Source organism: Aquila chrysaetos, chromosome 2, assembly GCF_900496995.4.
Source record: "Aquila chrysaetos chrysaetos chromosome 2, bAquChr1.4, whole genome shotgun sequence".
Lineage (NCBI taxonomy): Eukaryota > Metazoa > Chordata > Aves > Accipitriformes > Accipitridae > Aquila > Aquila chrysaetos.
In genome coordinates, this window is record NC_044005.1 from 17,711,131 (window position 1) to 17,728,302 (window position 17,172).

The following is a 17,172-nucleotide window of genomic DNA, read 5'->3' on the forward strand; positions in this document are numbered from 1 at the left end:
TAGTGTCCAGAGATTCACATTATTCATATAAATTGATCCTGTATTGATTTTCTCTGCTTTCTTTCCAATCACAGAGCAGGCTTTTCCATGATCAGTAGCAGGCTTTCTCCTGCAAGTGTCCTGAGGTGTGGTCTAGGTGTGTTCAAATCTGGCTTAGTCATTCATCCGTCACCTTGTCATTAGCATGGCGTCTGTATTTAATTGGGCTTCCTTCCTTCCTTCATCAGAAATCAGTTTTTATATACCATGAAAACTGCAGCCCATTATTAAAAGTTAGCTCTAAGTGAGATTCTTGGCTCTTATTTATACAAGAAGCAGTAAAAATAGTATCTCAAGTCCTATTTCAATTGAGTGCTATGTGTTAAGAACACATTATGTGTGAGTCCAGTATGCTGCCTCAAAACCTTCTATTTCTCAAGCTTTAGTTCATAAGCAACTTGTTTAAGAGGGTTTTTTTGCAATTTGTTGAGTCGCTTGATAGGTTGTAATCATTGGCAACTTTCACTGGTTGCATCTTTGCCTCCCAGAAAACATTGCTGAGTTACTGATGTAGTTAGTATTTCAACTGTGCTTAGAAACAGCATTGAGATCAGCACTCCATTTTGTGTATAGTAAGGGTTGGCCCATCCCTGAAAATGCTTGCATTTTGAAGGGAAATGGAGAGAAAATATTATCCTAGTTATAGAAATGGAGCCATGAGATGCTATGCCTGGGGGTCTGGGGCTCCTGGTGAACACGAAGTTGACCATGAGCCAGCAGTAAGCTCTTGCAGAAAACAGAGCCAATAACATCTTGAGCTGCCTTATGAAGAGCATCGCCAGCAGGTCCAAGGCAAGTGATCCTTCCTCTCTACTCATCCCTGGTGTATGCATCTGGAGTGCTGCATGCAGTGCTGGGCTCCCCAGCACAAGAAGGACATAAGCATGCTGGAGTGACTCCAGTAAAGTGCCACAAAGGTGGTTGAGGGATTGCAGCATCTAACGTACGAGGAGAGGCTGAGAGAGCTGGAACTGATTAGCCCAAAGAAGAAAAGACCTGAGGGGGTCTTACCAATGTGTATAAATACCTGATTTTTGATGGGAGGAGTAAAGAAAGAGATAGCCTCTTCTCAGTGGCATCCAATGACAGGACAAGGGGCAATGAGCACAGATTAAATACAAGAAATTCCATTTAAAAGTAGAGAAAACCTGTTTTAGTGTCAGTGTCATCAAACACTGAAACAAGTTGCCCAGAGAGATCGTGGAGTCTCCGTCGTTGGAAGAAGTCAAAGCCCAGCTGGACACCGTCCTGAGCAACTTGCTGTAGCTGACCCTGCTCTGAGCGAGGGGTTGGACTACACAGTCTCCAGAGTTCCCTTCTTCAATGCTGCTGTCATTCTGCGCCCGCCAGCTTGTCCCAGCAGTCGCAGGAGTTTATTGTAGTGAGTAGAGCTGAGCGCAGGGTACCCGGCTGTCTGATCTGACCCAGCTGCACTTGGCACACGATCAGAGGGGCCTGCTCCCCACATCCCAGATCACAAGATAGTAAACTGCTCTAAAGACTTGCTCTATTTAACACCCATGTTCCTATGCTTCCGCCCCCTGTCCCCAGGCCATGCTTGTAACTGGGATCACCTGCGTGCAATGGCATCCTAGCCGCATTCCTTCTTCCCCAGGCGCAGGGCCATGCAAGTGGCTCAGGAGTCGCTATCACAGCTCTTGCTGCCAGCGGATTCCCCGTGTGGGAGTGGATAGTCAGGCACATTTACGGCAGCATTTGCTAATGTAGCAAAACAGTGTTTTAAGCCCTGCACCTATTACAATCATCACTGGCTTCACCTGGAGACAATCAAGCCCAGGCATGGATATGCGGGAGACAAGCAGGCTAGGTCACAGAAATTCAGATTGTCCCATTGCATCAAGCCTTGTCCTCCTGCCTTCGTGGCAGCAATACTGTAGTCACTGGAAATTGTGTTCAAGGTATTTCTCCATAGTTACTACTTCTGATGAACCTCTTGTTCATAAAATAGTAGATTTGGGCAACTGAGGTGTGTATGAATGTTTGATATTAAGAAAAAGTAGGTTCAGTTTGAGGAAAATTGGTTTGAATCTAACCAGGGCGATCAGATAGTTATGAATAATAAAAAGTCACGTGTGAAATATATATTCAGCAAAGTTAGGTGTCCAGTAAAACTAGTTTCAACATTGTTTGCACTACCTAATCTCTAAAATTATAATGTGTGAGTCACAGCCCTTAGATGATCTTAACCTTTACTAGAGGATACCCTGCTTTGTGTTCAGCAGCATAAACAACTGAGCAAGGACCTGTGCAGACCTGGTGAATACAACAGGACCCTTTTGACTGTACCGTAAGTAATGCATTTTTTTCTGTAGAAAAATTGTCGAATGTTATATGCAGGACAACAGTTTCTGAATAATCAATTGAGAAATTGCCATGTTCATATTCAAGTTGCAATTTAAAGCTTTTTTTAATTGTTTTATTACGTTTTTGTTTTTTTAAATAAAAAACATAAGTCCTCTATGAGATAAGCATGTTTGTATAGCATAACTCTCCAGGAAAACTGCATCACTAAATTTTTTAGAGAGTTAAATGAAGTAAATGGATGATAATAACAAATGTAGGGCATGTAATGAAATGGAAGCAGGGACTTAAGGATTGCTTTCTAAAGCTTGTAGAGAGTTTGGAAAAGAAGAAACTGTGGATAGAGGTAAACGCTAGAAGAATTAGAGTAAGAGTGATGGTGGAGCAAGTCACAAACAAATCAAAGAGCTCAAGTTTAAGTGCATTCTAGATATGAAAGTGAAGTGTCTGAAAGTGGTTTGTCATGGGGCTCAGGCCCTTCCTAGCGATGGTAGTATTGCTATAACCACAATATTCAAAGGGTGTGAATTAATGAATATTAATAGTATATATTATTAAAGCAGACATCAGCATTCTGAGTTCACTGAATTTTGGAGAACCAAGATGCTGGAAAGTGGAGAACACAAATGCAGGGTCATGGTGGGAGCTGATAAGGATTCAATGATTTTACAAGGCATGAGAGTCTGAATACCATTTCTCATTGCAAGTCAGAAACCTAAGATATTTTTCCCCTTTGAAAATCCTTACATTTTCCTCTAGAGTGTACTTTATTTTATAAAAGATTCTGTAGGTAAAGTGATCGTATACTACAGGAGGATGTTCTGGATTTCCAGATATTCCACATCTTTACTTCCTTCTGTCTGTTGACAAAAGTTGTTGAACCAAGTGTGGTTAATGTCTAGAGTTAAAAGTATTGCCACAGATGTGGAATGGATGGTTTCCATACTGCTGTGGAAAAGGCTTTTCTGTTCTATCAGTGTCTTTTAGCATCTTTGTTCCTCCAGAATTCACTCATTCATCTTCACATTTTATTGTTGAAGCCTTCTCTGCCAAAATCACCCTTTGCTATCTTTCTGATGATAAATGCCATGATTGTTCTAGAGTTTCCTCTAATTTTTTATTTTTATTTTTAGGTGGTTTTGTTCAGTCACTGGGCTGGACATGCCTTTGCATGCAGCAGGCACACTTGTTTCCATTTGCTGTTCTGTGTACATGCTCATTTTCCCTTCCTTAATAAGCAACACTGTATTTCCAGGGTCTTGATAACTCCCTAATTGCTCAAAGGATATTTCTCTCTTTTGTTAGTTATGTGGAAGTCTGGGGTTTTTTTAAATGGTGCTCAGTTGTTCAAGGTTTATGGATTCACTGTAAATGTTCATCACTTCTTCATTAACAAGTAAACTTACTTTCTCTCTGGTGCCTGCCTGTATGTTTATACACAGCCCATTCAAAAATGTATAATATTTTAATTCTGACAATGAAGGAATATTATGCCTTCCTTCTGCTTTGATTTTTTGTCTTGTTAAATTTAACTGACTAGGCTTGACGGGCTCCCTTACTTTCTGCTCTATAGACCTGTACTTTTGACTTACAGCTATTTATCACTTAAAGCCACATTAAAAAAAGAACACTGGAAACAAAACAGTTTCAAACGAATTGCAGCCTAATCTTAATGAGGGTTTCTTTGGTATTACTTCATCCCTCTGACTTTAATTTTTATTCTTTCATAACTTCTTGAGTAGGTTGAGTAATTTTCCAGACTCAGCTTCCTTGAAATAGAAAGCTGGTATCCCTGAATTCAAATGGCTTGGAATCACTGGTACCAAGCCAGGTGTGTACAGTGAAGGGATTGACTTATTGCTAAGCACGAAGTAAAAAGATTTGTAAGCTAAATGTGATTTTTCTTTTCTTCTTTTCCAGAGTTATAGAAACATGAAGATGCTGTTTTTCCTGTGTCTTTTAATTGTTGGGCTTCATTCAAACAGTTATTGCTATGAGCCTAATTATCAAGGTGTAAGAAACCAAAATCAAAGAGGCCAAGAAAACCGAAACACGCCACAGCAGACTGTAGGGAACAGTGTTTGTCAGTTTGCATGTTGTTTCTACAAAGAGATTTCTTCTCGTGAAAACAGCGGGAATATTTTCTTCTCTCCTTTGAGCATCTCTACTGCCTTTGCAATGCTGACTCTGGGTGCCAGATCAGACACTCTGACACAGATTCTTAGGGTCCTTAGCTTTAACCCACGTGAGATTTCTGAAAATGAAATACATGAAGGTTATCGTCAACTCATACAAATGGTAAACAGAAAGAATGAGGGGTTACAGCTGAATATGGGAAATGTCCTGTTTGTGCTTGACCAACTGAAGCCACAAGATAAATTTTTAAGTAATCTCAGAAACTTCTATGAAGGAGAAGTTTATCCTATGAACTTCAAGAGGGCTGATCAAGCCCAGATAAAGATCAACGAATATGTAGCAGGAAGAACCAATGGGAAAATCAAGGACCTCATAAGTAACCTTGATCCACTTACTGAAATTCTCCTTATTAGCTATATTTATTTTAACGGTAAGATATACATATCATATTCTCCTACTTCATACATTATTTCCTCAGGTCAGTCTTGGACTTCATCACCTTTTTTTGCAATATGGTTTTGCAGATGGACTCATATCTTGTGTTCCTTTTGTTCCTCACTGTCCTGATTTTGGCTGGGATAGAGTTAATTTTCTTCCTAGTAACTGGTACAGTGTGTTTTGGATTAGTGTGAGAATAATGTTGATAACACACTGATGTTTTAGTTGTTGCTAAGTAGCGCTTATCCTAAGTTAAGGATTGTTTAGTATCCCCTGCTCTGCCAGCAAGCAGGTGCACAAGAAGCTGGGAGGGACACAGCCAGAACAGCCAACCTGAACTAGCCAGAGGGATGTTCCATACCATAGAACATCATGCCCAGTATATAAACTGGGGGCAGTTGGCCAGAAGGGGCAGATCTGTTATAACTGTTATTGTTATTACTATATATATAATATATATAAAATATATATTAGTTGTTAAACTGTTCTTAGCTCAACATATATATAATACATATGTAAATATATATATGAAATTAAATAACAATAATTGTAATGAAAAGGAATATAACAAAAAGAGAGAAATTAGAACAGAGAAAAGACAAGTAATGCACAACACAATTGCTCACCACCCGCTGACCGATGCCTGAGCAGCGATCCACCCCTTCTGGCCAACTACGCCCAGTTTCTATACTAGGCATGATGTTCTATGGTATGGAACATCCCTTTGGCTGGTTCAGGCTGGAACCCTCCCAGCTTCTTGTGCTTCTGCTTGCTGGCAGAGCAGGGGAAACTGAACAGTTGTTAACTTGGGATAAGCGCTACTTAGCAACAACTAAAACATCAGTGTGTTATCAACATTATTCTCACACTAAATCCAAAACACACTGTACCAGTTACTAGGAAGAAAATTAACTCTATCCCAGCCAAAACCAGGACACTCACTTACACCTAATTATAAACAAAACTATTGGAAATTATGTTCTGCTTGACACTGATGATAATTCCTAGCAAAATTTATGGCAAATTTTCCTATATCTTTTAATATATACATTTCTTTCCTGCTGAAGATTGAGTGAAATATACTTTGAGGAAGGCATCTCTATTCAGTAAAGCATCTAGTCCTACACAGTCTAGTGGGATTTAAGCACTTTCTTAAATGCTTTGTTGGCTAGGAATTAATTTGAAATCCACCTCAGCTGTTTTTTTGTTTAGCAAGTTCAGAGTTAAATTCAAAGAACACTGTTAAAGTAAAACTCAGCATCTTACCTAAAAGAAAAGACATCTAACCAGTATCAAATACAAGCCTAATGACAATAAGCTTGTTTTTCTTAATTAACTTGTGCAGTCTGCTTAGATACAGTCTACAGATCTTCCCAGAGCTTTTCAGACTGCTGGTCTAATGAGAAGAGGAGGAGCAAGGCTGTAAGGCTCAATCAGTGGTCTAATAACAGATACTGCGTCTTCTTTCAAACCTTCTCTCTCACTCATTTTACTGTATTCTGAAAGCAAAGCAATCATACTCAGAAAAATAATATTCTGTAATTTATCTGATAAAAATATTATTAAGCTTTTTAATTGAAACAGATGATGTATTAGAAATGCTATTCTTTTAAAAGAAATGCTATTCTTTTAAAACTGTTAACCTGGATGCTTCCACTCTTCTCCCCAATATAACGCTTCCCCCGACACTAATTCAAACCCATATTTTTGTTTTGTTTTGTTTTGCTTTTTATCTGTGTCTCTGCTCCTTGTGTTAATCTCTGAAGATTTGGCCACAGCTAAATGGAGCTGTTTGGAATACAGATGATTGATGTTTCTTAATTGTCTTGAACACATACTTGTGTGTCTCAAACAATGTTTTCAAGATAGGCTTTTATTTAGCATCAGGCACGTCTTTCAAAACAGGCAAAAAAAGCTGTTGATTTTTCTTTTACTGAAAGGTTTTTGAAGAAGGAGCAATAAATTTAGTAGCACAATGGGGACAAAAGCCTGAGAAACCTTGTATTAAAGATAACTTTGTATTACAGATAACTTTTACATATTCTGAAATAAGTTTTGTTTAAAATTAGATGTTCATTCTTATTACTGAAATGATTTCCCAGCTCCTCCAAAGATGGCGGAGATTCAGTTTTAGCTTTTCAGTTTTAAAGAAAATAGATTAAAGAATAGGATTAATAGCAATAATAAGGATTTTTAGCTTGCAATTGAGAGTAGGTTAATGCTAATTGATCTAGAGGCTGGGATTAATCTGGAGAGGATCTCTAAAGCTCAGGTACCTCTATAACCAGTCTATACTTCTAGGCTCTTGTCCACTCTCTGTGCATTACAAACTTCCTTGCACAGTACTGGTGACTCTCCTCCCTCTTCGTTGTGGTGTGGTGTAGTGTAGAAGTCCTTCCTTAAGGACAAAAGTCTGGCAATATTTTCCTAGCTCGCAGCCAGCAGACATGCTATTCCACTATAGTACACCAGTCCCTTATCACGCCCTAGCTGAGCTGGTCACCACAAAGTATCTTACTTTGAGGTTCATTTTTCTCCTTGAACACTGTGAAGCATTTGAGAAAGGTGCCATCCCTAGAAGGTAGCCTCCTAAGAGAGAGGAGAGCATAGGAATAAGAGTTCCTCTGAAACAGGAGGAAAGGATTAGTGAATATCATCCCTGTCTAATCTGTGTGCTAAATCCTAACATCCTACTCAGTTTTTAATCAAGCAAAGCTCTTTCTGAAATCAGTGGGTGTTTTCCCTGAGTTGAGCACTAGATAAAGGTTGTTTGAGTGTTTCAGGACTTGTGCCATTCATGTGTCTGTGATTCATTCTGGGTTTTTTTTTCCCCTTAAGCATATCAAGGCAGAAGTCCTGCCTGTTATATATCTGATGATGGAAGAAGTCACTGTTAATGAAGAAACATAAGAGTAGCAACTTTTCCCATCTTCAGAGTACTGGCAGTTGTCAGTTTATATTTTCAGAGCCCAAGACATGCACTAACTAAGTCTCATTTCACTCTTTCCAAATACTAAATAAGTGCTGTTTATGTCTATTTCACAGATGGTGGAAACAGCAGATGGTAATAATTTCATTTGTACCAAGCTGCCTAGTAATCATTGTTCAAATAGAAATCAGAAGTCAAAAGGGGTTGCATCTTGTTTCATGGTTTTCTTGATGGCACTTGTTTTATTTAGCATTGTGGCTCTACTTTTGCCCACTAAATTTAATAAAAAAAATTAGTTTTGCCCTAGAAGGCAAAATTTACTACAGAGCAACACTTTTCTTTAAAAAAAACAAAACAAAACAAAACGACCAACAGCCCCTCCCCCAGCTTTCCCCCCTTTTTTAAATCTTCTCAGCCTCTGAAATGGATGAGGTGGATAGCTGGAATTTGGCTTAGAAATTCCTCTCCGCTGAGGATAAGAATCTTTCGGAGTTTCAATGCAGACAGTTTGTTTCACTATGACTAAGCGAGGAGCCTTTGGAAGTTTAATATTGTGAGCATGACAGTAGAGAAGTTTTCTGTTCTTGTTGTTTTGGTTTGGTTTTTAACCCAGCAGTCTGGTAGAATTTTCATTACTTTACTGGCCATCAGCTAAAGTGATATATAACACCCTTCTCTCTGCAAGTAACCTGAATCCCTTCATTTCTCTGGAGAATTCATCCCTCATGTCACCCTTCACAAGTCTATTTTGGTGTGGGAATAAGGAAATGAGAGAATCTTTGTTCTTCTGAGCTCTCATTTAAAGGCTGCATCATATGAGGGCTTTATAGGCTCCTTAAAACTATTGTCATGGAGGAAAAGTGCACACTAGAACATTTGGTATCTCATCTAAATGAAGGATACTGCAGCCTGGTGTAAGATCTGAGGGATTTTTTTACATCACACTCTACCTACTGTGTGTTGCTATTGAATTATTCTGAGTATTCAGTAAGCTCATTGTTCATTGCAATTGTTCAGTAAGTGTTCATTGCAAACTGGTTTGTCTTTGAAGCTGATCCAGCTGTACCAGTTTCTGTCATCTATGAATGTGTCCTATGGTGATTTGTCCTATGGTTTCATGCCCTCAAAATATCGTGTAACTCTGTCTCTTATATTTCAAGCTGAATGGGAAAAACCTTTTGATCCCAAATATACTAAAAAGAACAAATTCTTTGTGGATGGGAACAAGGCTGTTGAAGTCCCGATGATGTTTGGAATGGGCCTGTTCAAGCATGGCTATGACGAACAGCTGTCTTCCACTGTGGTGCAAATGGATTACAAAGGAGGTGCTTCGGCATTTTTTATTCTGCCTGATCAAGGAAGAATGAGGAAGCTGGAGAAAAGATTGTCTTGTGAACGAATGTTAAGGTGGAGGACATTAGTCTCAAAAAGGTAAAATTCTGCAGTTCTTGGTTCAGATGGTAGGCAAGGAGACACATTAGTTTCAATCTGCTGGGCTATGACATAGAATCAGGATACTATTTTTAGTTCTGTTTTAATCTACAGAAGAATTCCCACTGACCAAAGTTGAAATCTGGCTCTCATGTCCCTGTGTTTTCATATTCAGTACTGCACAAAGTGAAAACCGTCACAGCTTTAGGACTTTAGCCATTTCTGCATTTTTTTTTTTCCCATCTTCAACTCTCCATAGCCCCCACTTTTCTGTCTTAAGACCTCTTCTCACTTTTTGGGGGGAGTTCTTCTGCCTTCTCCTATTTACAAGTAAATTCCTACCACTTTCCTTCAGCCTTTTTTCTTGTCTCTTGCTTCCTTTCTGCCTATTACAGTTACCAATAATTGCATTTTTAATGCTGAAATAACAACTTTCATTTGGCAATTGTGAGGACAAAGCTCAATGATAAGGGTATAGAGCAGCTGGCACATTGCAGAGCCCCTGCATTCAGGCTCTCTGAAGACTTAGGAAGGCAAAATTGGAATAAGCTACACTTGCTTCAAGGTAACTTTGAGACTAGAAGGCAGAAAGTCTATATGCTTTCTAAAAACAACTTTATACTCCTTCTGTTTAGTGTCATGTGTAGTAGTAGCCTTTGATGGGACAAAATATGTGTATGAGCATAGGCACAACATGTTTACAGAATCAAGCCCTTGTGTTCATTCACGAATCTGATGTGTCATGTTAGAGACCTTCACACATACACCTTTGAAAATAGTATTTTAGATGATCAATTCTCAAGACAAAAATGACATCCTAATACAGAAAACCAAAACCAGTGTCATGGTCTTAACTCCAATTCACTGTTAAAAATTTTTTTTCATTTAAAAATAAGACAGAAAAAAGTATGTAATTCTCTGTGCACCTTCACAGTTTTGAAACTTCTGGGAACAGCTATGTGGTTTGTGACTAAACTCACTATAGGACAAATAAGATGATGAATCAAGATACTTATGAATCATTTTTGTCAAAGAAACACAATTGCCTTTAAAATCAGCAAGAAAGACACTAAATACAATTGGAGGGATTTATATTTCCTCTCTCCATCCTCTCCCCCCTCAACTGGAGTAATCTACCTAAAAGCCATGAATGGGAGATGTAAATCTTATAATATAAAAAGGCATCACTGTCAAAGACAAGCTTATTTCATGCAGCTCCCCATTTTTCATTGTGACAGTTGTCTCCTGCAAACTGATGACACAAACTCCTCCTTTTCCCTCTAGTTTTCAAAGCAACTGGTTGCCTTTGCTATTATTTGGACTCTCTGGAAGGTCTTAATAAAAGGGTTTGATGTAGGATATAGAATGATTTAAGGACTGTGGGCAAGCTATGTTTGTCCCTGTTTCTCTGTCTGCAAACTGATGCTGACAAAAGTTGCAGAAGCATTGTGAGGAACGTTTTTGATTACTGTTGGTTGCTGAACAGGGGATAGTACCAAAGTATTGCCAGTACAGGCACCTGAGATCTATTTAATGGCTGAACTGTGGAGAAAACATCACTTTCTTTTCTGGAAAGTGTATTCCAGTGCTTCCTGCCTGGTTGCATTGTTGCTGTGTGCCTCTGGCTTTCCCTTTCCTGCATGTTGAAAGCAAATGGGAGCTTGTGAATGAGTGTCTTTATGTAATAGCAAGACAGGTGATTCCATGACAGTTGCATCCTCGCTTGAGACAGCATCAGCACAGTCAGAAATTAGGCAGAAGTAAGAGATCAGCAACCTGTTATCCATCCACTAGCACTCTCATTTTTGGGTACCAGCCAGACTTGGCATCAGATGCTGTGCTATGCTGGAGGTATGGGCAGTTTCCTTCCCACATGTCCACTGGATGACTTGCTCTTTGGCCAGCTTCATTAAGTGCTCCACATCTCCCTGACCTGGAACCCTGGACAGTTCTCCTCGTTTCTCACCAGAAAACAGTACCTACTGTCAGAATTGTCACTAACTTCTGTCTCATTATGCTGCTTCTAGCTGTAAGTGTTGGTTTTAACCTTTGAAGAGGAATTGTTAGATCTTTATTGGAAGAGCAAGGAAGAAATGAGTCAGAAATATGGAGCTTAGATTAATTTATGGAAAGCAGCAAACTAGTCACTTTCCAAAAAAAAAAAAAAAAATTGAATAAATCAGACATTGGAGTTGACATAGAAAAAGAATTATCTATTGACTAACTATATTCTGTCAATGTGCTTTTGTTTTTTACTTTGTCATCCATACAATCACCACCACATATTGTCCTGCTCCTTTGGTATACCTTTTTGTTTTCTCTGTTGTGATTTATATGGTAAACACAAAAGGCCAACTTCCCCCCTGCCCCCCGCCAAAAGTAACCAGTGAACTTGGATGTGTTGAATTTTTTGTGCCCAGCCTGTAACACCTAAAAGAATCACTTTTTTACAAGGTGAATCCTCTGCATCCTCAGTAATGTGTCATGATGAAGGTGCTTCCAGCAGAATGCACAAAATATCCCTAATTTCTGAAAATGTCAGATGAAGATCCTTAGGGAGGTACAGCTGTACTGTTGTGCTGAATTATCACCGGGTCAATCTGACTGTTCATGTGTTGGCTTACTGCAGACCATGAGCCAGCAACCTACAACCCTATCCTCTCAACCAGCCTTCCAACATTGTTATAAACCTTCCTTTCTTCTCCCCAAATTATACATTTCCCATGTAGGCTAGAGAGAGCCTACAAGCAAAATGTCTTTGGGGAGAAAGCAAAATTACTTTGTCTCTTGGGAGTCTGTGTTATACTGTGATATCTCATCAAAAGTTTCACCATATTCTTGCACTTCTTTTCTGGCAGCTCAGCAAATTTGCATCTTCCAAAATTCACTCTATATGGGACATATAACCTAAAAGATATATTATATAAAATGGGCATCATGGATATATTCACTGATAAGGCTGACCTGTCTGGGGTCACCGGGCAGCCCCAGCATAGAATTTCCCAGGTAAGTCATACTGCTTTTTGTTTTATGGGCCCATGGTTACTGATACTTACATCACTTTCTTTACAACTATTCATGATGCAAAACTTGTGTAAAGAGGCTTTGCTTCACATGGAAAGGCAGCTGTTGGCATACAGAGTATTTCACCCATGTTACTTGCGCTGTCAGTGCAGTTGAGTTGGAGCAGGTTACAAGTCTGTAATTTTTTGATCTGGGAGGCCTTTTGATCTGTGTGGGGCAACCTTATAAGCCAGACATGACCAAATCATCATCTATCCACACCTTGGTACCCTCCTGCAGCGTGTTGTTAAAGTCATTACATTGCTGCTTCTGTTTGTGTCTACTTTTAGCCTGCTTGTGGGCAAGTGGGTAGCTGTAGGATGTATCACTGCTTGTGTTTTATGGAGGGGAGGGGAGAGGAAAAACACTGCTTGCTTTTAAACTGTTTGGGGGGAAAGGAAAATGTAGTTATTAAAAACATTGACTTCAAGCCTATGAGCAGTGACTCTCATTAGTGCCAGGCCCAGGCAAAAACTACAGATAAGTCATACTTCAATAAACCTAGAGTTTAAAGCTGACAATCAGTGCAAATTTAATTGTCTAATATGAACAAAATAACTGCCCTCATGACCTCAGGTGGAAATTAGTGAATTAGGGTCTGTGAAAGTCTTGATTTTGCAAGGTAAAACTTACATGTTTCTCTGCTCTAGACCTCCATCTCTGGCCCTTCTCCTTTGCTCCCATTTTTTCCAAGGCACAAAGGAACATGGGAAACCATTTCAGGATGCTATTCATAGTGCTAATCTGCATGTTAATTCTTCAACTATATGAACTTTTAATGGATAGTTACATGTGATCTTGCTTTCTTAACCTTTAGTCTAGCTCCACAGATCTGCATGAGTGGGAGCAGGGAATAAGAAAAGAAGCAAAGCAAATGTTTTCATTAGCAGGAACGTGCCCCTCCATCAGGGATGAACTTTTCTCTCTGGGGCTAAGAAAGCTATGCTGCATGTAGCTTGCTGATTTTTTTTCAACTTTGCTGTCTTTGTGCAGTGGACTCATACCTGTCCATCTGATGCTTGTTTCTTACCAATAACTTCTTCACCTACTTTTAGCTCAAGTTCTTATTTAGGTGACTAGTTTTGTACCCCCTTGACTTGTAACATGTCTGTTTCTTCACAGGCTATTCATAAGGCTGTGGTAAAGGTGGATGAGACTGGTACTGAAGCAGCAGCTGCCACAGGCACGGAAATAGTGCCTATGTCCGTTCCAGTTACCATCACATTCAACAGGCCCTTCTTAATGGTCATTACTATGGAGAGCAATATACTCTTCATGGGAAAAATTGTGAACCCTCTGAAAAAAGATTAAGTTGATATACATATTAGGTATGCAGTGATCACCACTGTTAAATCAAGTGTTTGTCCTGATGAGTATGGCATGGCTACAGAGGGCTCTCCACCTCTTAACTGATGTTATTCGCTGTTTTTTTGTAGATGAGACTCTTCATCGATTTAAGTTGTCATAGTTGCATGTTTGTTCGGGCCTTGGTTTTTGTTTTTTTTTTTTTTTTTAAAGAAGGTTGCATTCAGGCAGAACTGTCATTAGATCTGGGACAAAATAGGCCTGTGTGATACTGACAGCATAGATACATCTTCTAGCAGGGAAGATGAGGAGCATGTGGGTGGAGAGCTTTGTGTAAGCCTGCTTCTTCCCTCATGGCTGCCTTCTCACCTTTTTTTTGCATTGACTGACAAATGGGTACAGGTTACAGCACTTCTCTATTTGTCCCCATTTTCCCACCAACATGAAGTTCATAGCTAGCATAGATCTTAACATGCTTACTACCTTGCACAGTACCATTGTTGTCCAGTAAGTCTATTACATCCTTGCCTTTCAGCTGTCATCCCAGCTAGGCTGCTGCAAAGGGGTCACAAAGAAGGTGTGTTTTTCCCCTGCAGATATATACTGGCCTGCCCACTGTTTGTGAGAGTTTACAGTCCAGACTCATTCCAGGGCAAATGTTAGAGGGTCTAAGAACTGGTTCTAAGAAAAGAATAGGTAGATCAGATCTCTGCAGTTCAGTGCCCTGGAGCCGACTTTTGAGAATCAGATATACAGCTCAGAGCAGCCAGAAGACTACTTCTAGCCTATGCCTGCACCTAAACCAGCTTCTAGAAGCCCCCATGCAGCAGGAAACACAAGCCATCTCCCTGTGGTGCCAGTGCCTGTACCATTACCATCTGGCCCTGGGAGATTACCCATGGTAGTAAGCACCATTCCAGTATTGTTTGTAGGATCAAGCACCCTACCAGTAACACCTATACCCCATCAGTGACACTTACCGTGTCTCTTGACATAACCCCTTCTGTTCTCAGACTGTCCAGTAATACAACATTGGTACTCTATTTCTCATCTGCTTCATGGTTAGTATAGCCACAATATTATAAAGATCTTTTTTCACTATTAAGATACACAATACTAAAAGTCACATTCATAATGCACATGCTTATTTATTTTTTCTTGTTTACTTTCCTATCTATTTTTTCTTCTATTTTTCACAACATCTGTCATTATTTTATTTCCTTGCTCATGTTCATGGTATATATCTGATCTCTGGTTGCAGGAGGGGTAAATTATTGACTAAAATGGGTTAGTCTGTTAATAGGTATTAAGCATTAACACCAGTCTTTGTACAGCCTTGCAATGTGCAGACAAATGTACTACGGTAGAAGAACAACAATGAATAAACATGACATTAAGAAGTTTCTAATTTTGATATTTTATTTCTGTAACTCAGAGTTAAGACTTAATTATTGTTCTAACAGATTTTTCACCAGTGTCAACAAACAGTTATTAATATACTGCTCATACACGTTAGATCAGCATGGTCACGTCAGCTTCAGAAAGCCCTCTGTCTTTGGCCTGAGCGGTAAATCCCTGTTCAGCACATCGTAGGTTATCACTGTTAGGAGAACTTTTTGGGAAGGTTGGGCATTTCTTTGATGCAGAGATGTTTATTTCAAAGGCTACAGACAGTGTGCTGCTTCTACTCTATCAATCAAGTGTGTAACTCTGTGTGTGTCTCTCATCTCTCTTCTAAAAAGCTCTCTCTTGACTCCCTCTAATAGCTATGTTACCAGTCTTGGCATGTGTTTTGAGCTGTGGTTCCTGTTACTCCATAAACAAAATACAGACCATCTAGATCATACGTTTTTTAATAGATTATGACAGGAAAACAAGAAAAGTACTTAGAAGCTATCAGCTTTTTGTAGAGGAACTCCCTTCCAAATTAAAATCACAGTGAAGAAAACCTCATCTGCGTGGCATTCAAATCAGGCAATAAGGAAGAATAAATCTAGTATTTCCCAAACTGAAAACTAGATGTACTTAATTTGTTTTCATTTGTCTTTGACTACATCACTGGATACATAGCAAACCTTGGCAGAGGGTACTTTTCTACAGATTCTTACAGATCTTTGTAATTTATATTGATCTAGAGGCACTGCAGGTCTTGCTAGGTCACAGTTTTCTGACATAACCAGATCTTGTAATGTGCTTTCCTGTAAAAATGTATAGCAATACCTTTGGATGTAAATCCAAAAAACCTAACTTAAAATGGGGGGGGAAGGCATATTTACACAACAAAGTAAATTAGAATTATGAGGAAAAACTTCAGAACATGGAAGTCATGATCAAATCAGGGAATGCCCCCTGCCAAAACGAACAATGCCACAACATTAAATCTAAAACTGTAATAAGAAAGGACAAGGACAACTTTGAGAATAAAAAACTTATAGAAGTCATAACATATAATGATATATTCTTTTTCAAAGACATCAGAAACCTGCCAGAGAGCGTGAGGGGTGAATAGATATTCAAAGTGTAAAAGAAGTGCTCAAGGGGAGTACTGGCAAAACAGAAAAGCTCAATCTGTTGCACGTATACTTCCTTTACAATGGTTGAGCCTGCAAAACTATTTCAAGTTGAACTAACAATAGACGAGGTTTTAGAAAAAAAGAATGAAAGAGCGAGTAATTTCCAGGACTGTTTATTATACATGCAGGAGCTCTTAGCACTCTCAAGAAGAAAAAATGTTAAGCTTTCCACTCGGATGCATCAGTTAGACTGGTCTCTATGCCAGAGTAATAAGAAGTGACAAATGCAACATAAGTTTTTGAAAAAAGGTGCAAGTGAGCATGCATTGAATTGCAGAACATTTAGTCCCATTTTGATATTTTGGAAACTGTAGAATTTGTAGTTGTATGGATAAGTATAACAAAATATTGAAGAACTAACATGACTTTCATAGAATCATAGAATCATTTAGGGTGGAAAAGACCTATAAGATCATTGAATCCAACCATTATCCTCACACTGCCAAGTCCACCACTAAACCATGTCCCCAAGCACCACATCTACATGTCTTCTAAATACCTCCAGGGATGGTGACTCAACCACTTCCCTGGGCAGCCTGTTTCAATGCTTGAAAACCCTTTCGGTGAAGAAATGTTTCCTAATATCCAATCTAAACCTCCCCTGGTGCAACTTGAGGCCATTTCCTCTTGTCCGATCGCTTGTTACTTGGGAGAAGAGACCAACACCCACCTCGCTACAGCCTCCTTTCAGGCAGTTGTAGAGAGCGATAAGGTCTCCCCTCAGCCTCCTTTTCTCCAGGCTAAACAGCCCCAGCTCCCTCAGCCGCTCCTCATCAGACTTGTGCTCCAGGCCCCTCACCAGCTTGGTTGCCCTTCGCTGGACACGCTCCAGCACCTCAGTGTCTTTCCTGTAGTGAGGGGCCCAAAACTGAACACAGTACTCCAGCTGCGGCCTCACCAGTGCCGAGTACAGGGGGACGATCACTTCCCTGCTCC

The 17,172-nt window shown here is 39.5% G+C and overlaps 1 protein-coding gene across 1 annotated transcript; it reads left to right on the forward strand.

Annotated features, from left to right (window-relative positions):
• Window positions 1-695: 695 nt before the first annotated feature.
• LOC115338687 (alpha-1-antiproteinase F-like) lies at window positions 696-15,063 on the forward strand. Its single transcript, XM_041128700.1, has 6 exons — window positions 696-758; window positions 2,280-2,342; window positions 4,282-4,927; window positions 9,025-9,295; window positions 12,154-12,301; window positions 13,481-15,063. The coding sequence occupies exons 1-6, from the start codon at window positions 696-698 to the stop codon at window positions 13,667-13,669; spliced, it is 1,380 nt and encodes a 459-aa protein (XP_040984634.1). The 3' UTR covers window positions 13,670-15,063.
• Window positions 15,064-17,172: the final 2,109 nt, after the last annotated feature.

Coding starts and splice junctions, on each gene's coding strand:
- LOC115338687 (XM_041128700.1), top strand. CDS start 696: ATGAGATGCTATGCCTGGGGGTCTGGGGCTCCTGGTGAACACGAAGTT. Junction 4,928..9,024: donor TAGCTATATTTATTTTAACG/GTAAGATATACA, acceptor TTATATTTCAAG/CTGAATGGGAAAAACCTTTT. Junction 9,296..12,153: donor AGGACATTAGTCTCAAAAAG/GTAAAATTCTGC, acceptor CTTTTCTGGCAG/CTCAGCAAATTTGCATCTTC.